Genomic DNA, 9,419 nt, shown 5'->3' with positions numbered 1-9,419 from the left:
TGCCTTCCATCGACCCATATGATGGCACCTCTGACCCGAACGACCATATGGATGCCTACAAGGCCCGAATGACTGTCCAAACAGGAGATGAAGCGGCATGGTGCAGGTTTTTCCCGGCCACTCTCAAAGGGATGGCCCTCTCATGGTTCTCTGGGCTATCGGCTGGTGTCATCACAAGATTCTCAGTGCTCGAAGCTCTATTTAAGTCACAGTTCATTGCCGGACAAGTATACAAGAAGACCAGTATGCATCTCATGTCCGTCCGACAACAACCCAACGAAAGTCTCAAGGAATACATTAAGAGATTCAATGACGAGTCCCTGAACATACCGAACTTGCAAGATTCCGTTGCCTTCACCGCACTCATGACCGGGCTAAAGGCAGGAAGCCGATTTCGTTGGGTCTTGGCCGACGAGCAAATATCAACCCTGCCCCAAGCAATGGTCCGGGCACAAAGGTACATTCAGTCCGCGGAAATCTGCAATCCGTCGGTCGAAACTGACCTTAAGAGGAAAAAAGAGGTTGTTGGACGGGAAAAAGAAAAGAGACCCAAAGAGACTGATAACGGAAATGACCCTCGGTACAACAGTAACAGGAGGGAGATATACCTTGACATCAAGGAAAAGTCATTGTTGCCAAGTCCGACCCCGATCAGGACCCCCGCGTCCAAAAGAGACAAGAGCCTCTGGTGTGAGTTTCACAAAGAGTGCGGACACACTACCAAGGACTGTCGAGAATTGAAAAGGGCCTTGGACAGACTGGCCGACGAGGGAAAGTTGAACAAATTTTTAAAGGGCTCCTCCTCTGACAAGAAGGAAGATAACAAGGGATCAGATGTCCATAGTGATCACACCGAGGGATATGTTGGGGTGATAGCAGGGTGGTAAAGAAGCCGAACGGAACCTGGCACCTACAACCTCGTCGACACCAAAGGCAAGCAACTTCCTCGACCATGAAATGCCGACAACCTTAAGAAATTCTACATCTAAAGTGTCTGGTATGTATTTAAGTTTCAATGATGTAATAGGGGCATGGTAGGGGCATTGACGCCAAATGATAAGTAATTTCATCATTGTAATAAATAAAGTGTAAGGCTATGTTGAATGAAACGAAAGAAAATTTTGAGCCAAAATCTCGAAAAGTACTTAGATTTAGTTTCTTAACAAAGTTCCTCTACGAAGGATCAAATACAGTTCAATATCAATGTTCCTCTACTTCAAAGATTACATCATACTAGGCGCGAAAAGAAAGCAACAAAAGCAACACAAGAAAATAACAACCATCCGCCTAAGGGTCGACGACATCAACATGGCTACCAGCGTCGTCATCACCACTGCTGCTCGAATCAGAACCCGAAGTACTAGCAGAATCAGAATCAGACGAATCGCCCTCGCCTCCATCGACCTTGTCCTGAGCAACCAGCTGAGCTCTGAGATCCTCTCGCTCCTTGGCCAAGATAGAATCATACTTTCCTTGTATCTCATCCCAACCTACATTGGGCGCAAACTCAGCCAAAGCAAGCTGAACTCGACGCAATGTGTCGGAAGTAACAACAGAAGTCGCCTCAAGGCCTATCTCAACATTATGAGCCTCACCCTCCTCGGAATTCTTCCACTCTTCGATGATCCTCTCCTTCAGACGGTTCTGCGAACTCAAAAGCTCACCAATCCTAGCATTGGAAGTCTTAAGCCGACCCTTGACGGCCTCTAACTCAGCTTTCACATCTTCAGCGCCCGGTTAACGGAATCACGCTGGCTCGTGAGAATCGTCGAATCTTCCTTGGCTTTGGCAAGATCAACCTTGGCCCGTTGGAGCTCCCCCTCGTCATTCTTAATGCATCTCTTAGCACGATCCAACTCAGACTCAGTCCAATGAAGCTTCTTCTTCAGCTCACTCACCTCCGAGAGATGCATCTTCTCTTTCTCCTGAAGTTTCCCGATCTCATCCCTCAACCTCTCTACCTCATCTGAATCCCCACTGTAGCATCGGCGGGTGTAAGCCGTCATCCTGATGGAAAACTGAGAAACAATGTCTAGTTAGAAGGGAAGAAAATCATAAAATTCAAGCAAGAGAAAGAAGGAACTATATCAAATGACTCACCTCGGCCCAACTCTCATGGAGGGCATCGATCTCAGACTTCCCAAGGGAGGACAAGTGAGCATCGTCGGCAGGAGTAAACAACTCACCCATCGCCCTGCTCATACGCCGATTCTTCAGATTGGCAGGAAGCTCTGCAAAAGGCTTCGAACTCCCATCATCGGTCGAGAGACACATCAATGACCCCCGAGCCAGAGGAGCCTCCTCGGCGAGATACTCAGTAGACTGTTCACGACCATCCTCGGATACAGGGGCATGATGTCCCTCCTCCTCGTCAGAACAAACCCTAAGAGGGGTAGGAACCACTCTCTTGGCAGCTTTTGATCCTTTGGACCCCGAAGCAGCAGTCGTCGACACAGCGCGAGAAACCTTCTTCGGCGCATGTTCGGTCAGAGCGACCGTCGGAACCAGATCAGTAGGCGCCCTTTTCCTCTTCAGCTTTTTGGGATCCTGTCCAGGGAAAAATTAGCACGAAAGCGAAGAATGATGCTTATTCATCGGAAAATAAAACCCAACATACCTTCGGAGGTTCAGGAACCTTCATCGATCCAGCGGCCAGGTCCTTCCTTATCTGTGCGGCAAGAAGAGCACTAGCACTAATCCTCCCCGCCATTTCCTCGTCCAACTTCAACCGGGCAATATCTGCAAACCAACAAGCAATCAACAAAATTCACAAGGGAGAAAGAAAAGTTAGGAAAGCGAAGTAAAGATCCCTCGGCGCCTACCCTTAGGATAAGCCGAACTCAAACCAAATGATGACAAGAAGTGCTCGTCACTCAACTCCCGTGAACTCGGCAACCAGAATGGGGCAACCAGGAACCGCTGACCCTTTACCCGCTTCTCCACTTTCTGGAGATATATAGCAACTATCGCCTCATCTATCGACATCATCGGCACTTTCCTATTGAGGGAAAAGTTCGGACCCTCGGACCCCGGAACCAACGGGATGCCCCACTCTCCACCATAATACACAAAAACAAACTCGTGACGGAAACCCCTATGATTTGAAGGAACGGTGTCAACGACCTTATAACCACCTCGGCATTGGAATGACCACCAACCGGGACCATGCTCATAAGCCGATACTTCCACCAACTTCATCACCGACCGCCACAACGTCAAAGTACATCGAACCCTCAAAAGATCACAAATGGCCAACACCGAATTTATAGAAGCCCATGAGTTGGGCATCAACTGGCAGATAGACAAGTTATAGGCACTAAGCAATTCAACAATAAAGGGATGTAAGGGGAATCGAAGACCCAGCTGAAGACCCGACTTGTATACGGCCGTACAACCCGGAGACGGAGTCAAGATAGTGTGTAACACCCCCGGCCTATACAAGATATACTCACCCTTGAGCGAATACTTTTTATTCAGGTGATCGACATGTCTTTTCAAGGTTTTCCTCCACGAAGGCTTGAGATAAAAATTACCCGGACCCCCGGCGGGATCAGGCGCAGGATAATCATCGAAACTAGAAGACGTCTGGTCCTCTCCCTCGGACATTATTCGGACGGAACCACTGTTCAAATAAATATCTAAGTAACTATTATGTGCAGGTGGAAAGGCAACTGAAACCTCCCACGGATAAGGACAATGTTCCTCCTCCCCCGCTGAAATCGACTCATCTGATGAAGTGGGAAGGGATATGGCGTCGGGTATCGCCGAGGGATCTAAGCATGATGATACAACATTAACTACTACAACCCCCTCCGCTCTTATTTCCCGAGACAAGTCAAATTTCTCGGGGGAGGTAGGCGGGGTAACCGACCCGGACCGAATACCCTGTTTATTCATATTACAACGGTATTCGGCCCGAGAAAGAACCCTTATTTACAAGGAATTAAAACTACTCTTAAAAGGGGAACACAATTGCATACCTCTTGAAGCGTGCCTCCGTTGACGAAAATAGCAAAGAACCGTGGTGGAGAGAAATACACCACCAAATATCCCCTACGAAGCGTCACCGAAGATCTTATATCACCCGAAAAACGGAAGACCGTCGACAAGATACCACCCAATGACCTAGCACCAGCGAAATAGAAGGCTGTCGACTAGCTAACAGGTCGCTGGCAACACCGACAGGAGACCAAATGGATGGTCGGACGACACGTCGACGGTCTGTCGGTGATTCGTTGACAACTAGCTGACGGGCAGCAAAGTAACTCGTCGACGACACCCCCCGGACACAGAAAACGCGACTCCCTCGATGTATGAACCGAAGGCAACGTCGGCGCTTGAGGTGGGGCTTTTATGCGAACCCCTTCAACGCAAGAAAATATATTTCTTTTAAGGATGGATGGTCGACTACGGTCGACGGAAGACCGTTGGAAAACCGCCGAAGAACTTTGCCCCGACTTCCTCTACGTTACCAACAACCCAAAGAAAAAAAAATGGATAGAGAGAAGATGGAGGAATTTCTTAAGGAACGTTGAAATGTTGATGAGAAAGAACACCCCCCCCCCCCCCTTTTATATAGAGACGGCGGCTAGGTCAGAGGAAAGGGGGGAGCGGCGACCAACCTAAGAAAGGAGCAAAAGAAAGCGATAAAATTGTGGCTCATTATAAGGCTCAATGTTTTCCTCGCTCAAAACCCACAAGTGACAGATCCGCACTCGGACTTACGTTGTACGGGTTAAGGGAACCAATCCATCGGCTTCCGTTTTTGGGCCCACCATCCGAAATGCACAAGGCTCATTAGCCCTCTTCGGAGCCCCAAACTCGAAGGGAACACTTAAAGCTAAATTAAGTGCTTAAAGACCTTCTATCAAGGCGTACTTGGGCCTATCGTCCAAAGTATTTAAAAGACCTTCATTCAAAGGCACCCTCCTCTTGTTGAGGTCGGACTGTACTATACGCCTCGAACCTTGTTCTTGGGGCTCATTAATCCCTCAACTAACGGTTGGTCGACGTGGGACTAATGCTCGTCACCCGACCGACCAACATCACCCAAATCCGAAGGGAAACTCCTCGGATAAAGGGAGCCCCTCGACCAAGTGGATCCGCATTTGACGCGCACACCGACCAACCCCTATTAAAGACATGGGGCTGTTCGTCAACCTCGTGTGGTGTTTGGGCCCGTACACATTAAGTTCCTCGACAGGCGTTATGTCGGGCTCGAAAGCAAGGAGCTCCTCGACCACGGGGTCCCTCGGCCGAACGGCACCCCTTAAGCAAAACAGGTGTGTTCCTCGACCAAACAACATTAGACGGGTACATGGAGCTGTTCCTCGACAGAAGGAAGCTAACTAATCACTTAAAAATTTCAACGTGAAGAGCTAATTTGTTTCTTCACCTAAAATTAAGTCGAGTCGACAAATTCAGGAGGTTCCTCGACAAAGCCTCCTTAGCACTCCTATGACACACGATACAAATCCACAACGGTAGAAGGGACGACGATAGGTCCCTCAACCGGGGCCGAACGGTTCAAGTAAAGAAGCTCCTCGACCAAGGAAAAAAGGCCGAATGTCATTACCCAAGTAAAGAAGTTCCTCAATCGAGGCTCACTTACATACCTCAACCGAACGGCATTATCTGTGTGAGGGAGTTCCTTGACTTCGGATCCCTCGACCGAGGATGAGTCTCATCACTGGGAGGCGGCGTCATTAAGCCCCTCGATCAAACATTCAACGAAGAAAAGAGTTCCTCGGCCGAATGATACCCGCGAACAAGGTAGGCACGTTCCTCGACCAAATAGCATTAGACGAGTACATGCAGGCGTTCCTCGACAGACGAAAGTTCCTCGACCGCTTGGTGAGGCCCATCCCAGAAGACATGTTCCTCGACCAGGCCCATTCAATTCCCCGACCAAGCAATCACGCGAGGAGTGAAGGCCCTCGACCGAGCATTACTGCACCGACCTGGGACCTTCCTCGACGACGCAACTATGAGGCCTACCTGAAGCTGCTCCTCGACCGAACTCAAAGTCCCTCGACCTGCACGTGGATAAACTAAGAGTGACAACATACAATGACTGATACTGGACTCCGCTCAACATACGACATGCCGACGACGCCATTTCCTACGTCAAGCGTGGGGCTAATTGTTTGGGCCCATAAACATGGTCAGCCCAACTCGGTGTAAAAAGACAAAAATGCCCTTGAACCTTGGGAATCAAGGAGGACAGCTGTTCATTAGAAGTAGACGTAATTACATAATTACCCCCGTGTAATCATATAAATACTCTGCTGTAATCATTAAAAAAGAAGGCTATCTAATCATTACCTAAAAAAGCAAATCAGTCTCTCTCTCTCTAACTCTTCTCACTTAACAACAACTTATCTCATTTTAATACGAAGATTCCTCGGATACATTCGAGGACTATCTAAAAACGGAAACTCAGGTGGTCGGATATAAGGAAATCGCAGTCAAATACGTCATCGGTTAAGTTAATTCCCGAGTTATTACATTCACAGTTTCTCCGGCAGAAACAATATTTTATTATTATCCTTTATGTAATCATAAAAATATATTAACATACAACCAATTTCTCATTTCAATATATCCCATTTATAATATATATACAGACAATACATAATAGTCCTCGTAAAAGTAACAAGTTGTCATAAAATCATAGTAAAAGTTGGAAAAATCCAATATTTCGATTTTCTTATAATGATATGATCTCATAAAATCTTACTTAATTTTTTTTCCCCCTTTTTGCCTCTTGTAAGGATTCGGATACGGGTGTGCACAAACAGGGTAGCAGTTCGAGCAGTGTAGTAGTGAACAATGTGGCAAGGGGGTATCATCATATCATCATTTGCATAAAAGTTCCTTTATTCTATTTTAATTTCACTATCTTTTTATTTAAGTATAATTTTTTAAAGGTGTAATGATATTATAAAATCATATATTGTCAATGTTAGTAAAAAAAAAAGAACGTTTTGCAAATAGATAAAAACTCAAGCACAGTATAAGTTAAAAAAGTCATGGTCTGGTCTGGTCTAATCTAATCTGACAATGTCAGATCCAATAAGTAACAAGTATAATGTGAAGAGAACATGGCCTAAACAACCTAGTTGTATATCTCATCAATTACACGTCAAATACGATCTACATAATTTATGCACTACATAATAATTTTCTACATAATTTATGCACTACATAATAATTTTCGAAGTTACTATCTAAACAAATTATTTATATCATGTTAATTTTTGGAGATCGTAAAAAATGTTTCTACATATATTATAAAGGGTTAAACATACATAATGAAAACTCATCTTCGCGATCTTTAACTATTTTCCGGTATCGTTAGCTATATAGTTAAAAAAAAATGTTTAAACTCTTTTTACGATCCGTACATGGATGTATTTGTGAATTTAGTGCAACAACAAGCTCCAAACAGATACGCTTCTGCCAGCAAACCCCCTACCCCCTATCCTTCACCACATGACCACACCCTCTCTTATCATACACCACAACAAGAGCAGCCCCCCTTCTCCTTGTTGTTGTCATCCCACCATCTCAAATCCACCGCAAGCACAACCCATCTCCAATCCATTCTCTCCCTCAAAAGCCATCTACAAAACAAAAAAAAAAAAAATTAAAAAAAACATACAAAACTTGTACAGTACTACTAATATTGTCTCCATTGTCAGTCAGCAAGCTAACATGAAATACTTATCGGGTTAGATAACAAAACCAAAATATTGAAGGATCAAACCAAGCAAAACCACATTGGATGCTTTTATAAATTACAAAGTCATCTTCAGTTGTGTCAAATAGATGGTAGTTAGACAGTTAGCACAGTTATATGAGAACCTGCAAACCAATGAAAAGATCCATAAAGTTCAAGGAAAGGACCGAATAAAGAAGAAATAAGATATAAAAAGATGAGAGAGATAACAGTAGGGCCATACAGAATTGAATCACACTTAACATGAATCACCGTCAGAAAAATTCCTCATCGTACGATCTTCAACTTGTTCGACTTCTCAAGCAACAAAATGGAGATATAAATTCGAATAACTCTCTTGTTAATTTCATCAAACAGGTTACGTCCATTACCTATATTAACATGTCATTGCCCCTAAAGAAGACACACAGAAGAGGAGTCATAAATACTTAAAACCAACTTAATTACGAACGAAACTACCCTGTTCTGAATTCAAAGATTCAAAAAAGGACCTAATTTAATTAATGTAAATTGGAATGAACATTTCTCCATTAGTATCCAACAATAACATAATGCAGAGTATTAAGGAATCTATTTAACATTTATCAATCTATGATACGATGGCGTTGCGATAATGTTGCATGGGCAAGTTAAGCCATTGACATTTGACATGAGAAAATAGAATTACCAACCAAACGTAGATTAATCACACGGTTTATCACAATCCGGAAATCATTTCTCAAATTATCATGTAAATGTGGATAAAATAGAATTGCATCAGATTTATTTCGTGCAAAAAGACTAACCGGCCTGTAGAATTGTCAAAGAAAGTTTCTCTAGTCTTTAATGGAAGAAAGATAACGTCCAGAAGATGAAAGCAAAAAGATTCACTTGGCGCTAAACAACAAAGGCACAATTCACCGAAAATAGTCCCGCTACTTTACAAGGAAGGGGCCCCTTCCTTTTTTTTAGTGGGAAATGCTGATGTGTCAATTTTTTTACTGGTGGTATGGTGTATAAGATTTCTTGTACATCTAATGTATATGTAGCATTTTCCTATCTATTACAGTAAAGATGATATGAAGAAGTGTGGAGACCACAAAAAAGATAGAAATATTAATATAACCGGAAGTGGGAATCAAGACATGTCAAAAAAAAAGGAAAATATATCTCTTTTTAAAATATAGAGGGAGTATTTAATTATTGTTTTCTCAGATTCACTTTAAGCACTGTGCAAACTTCCACTTCAACTACTGTAAAAATAAATTGAGGAAATTAATTAGGCAACAAAATGAACATTATTGTAATAAAATTGAAAATTATTAAATTAAACATTAATTGACCTATGAAAACTTTAAATTATATAATCGAGATTTTGTTTCTGTTGTTGAGTGCCAATTACAGGCATTAAATAGTGCGTTTCCTGTGAGACCAGTTACACCATCAACTTGATGGTGTGACGAGCGCGAAACCAATAGCGTATCTCCCCTAAAACTATAAAAAAAAATTAACAGATCTAAATTATAGAAGTAACATACCTAAACTAAAAAAGTACCTCCTCTAAAATTATATATATATAAAAAAGTAATATGTCTAAACTATAGAAGTAACATACCTAAACTAAAAATGTACCTCCCCAAAACTATTCCGTATAAAAAAAGTAACATGTCTAAACTATAGAAGTAACATACCTAAACTA

General features: G+C 43.3%; 1 protein-coding gene and 1 long non-coding RNA gene across 2 annotated transcripts; both read right to left on the bottom strand.

The window, feature by feature from the left end:
• Positions 1-809: 809 nt before the first annotated feature.
• Positions 810-2,369, bottom strand: LOC130465851 (uncharacterized). The gene is made up of 2 exons (XM_056834680.1): positions 2,101-2,369; positions 810-2,018 (listed from the first exon to the last, which is right to left on the bottom strand). Exons 1-2 carry the CDS (start codon positions 2,272-2,274, stop codon positions 1,719-1,721), a joined length of 474 nt encoding a protein of 157 aa, XP_056690658.1. The 5' UTR covers positions 2,275-2,369; the 3' UTR covers positions 810-1,718.
• A 4,830-nt stretch (positions 2,370-7,199) lies between these two features.
• On the bottom strand, positions 7,200-8,684 carry LOC110778671 (uncharacterized). The gene is made up of 3 exons (XR_002530899.2): positions 8,527-8,684; positions 7,965-8,134; positions 7,200-7,625 (listed from the first exon to the last, which is right to left on the bottom strand). It is a non-coding gene; the product is annotated as an uncharacterized lncRNA (long non-coding RNA).
• Between the last annotated feature and the right edge of the window lie 735 nt (positions 8,685-9,419).

Source organism: Spinacia oleracea, chromosome 1 (genome assembly GCF_020520425.1).
Source record: "Spinacia oleracea cultivar Varoflay chromosome 1, BTI_SOV_V1, whole genome shotgun sequence".
NCBI classification, from domain to species: domain Eukaryota; kingdom Viridiplantae; phylum Streptophyta; class Magnoliopsida; order Caryophyllales; family Amaranthaceae; genus Spinacia; species Spinacia oleracea.
This window is presented reverse-complemented; position numbering and strand designations above follow the sequence as displayed.

Excerpts from the sequence above, each read along its gene's own strand:
- LOC130465851 (XM_056834680.1), bottom strand. The coding sequence starts at position 2,274 with ATGTGTCTCTCGACCGATGATGGGAGTTCGAAGCCTTTTGCAGAGCTT. Across the intron at positions 2,019-2,100 it reads TCCATGAGAGTTGGGCCGAG|TTTTCCATCAGGATGACGGC; the intron begins GTGAGTCATTTG and ends ATTGTTTCTCAG.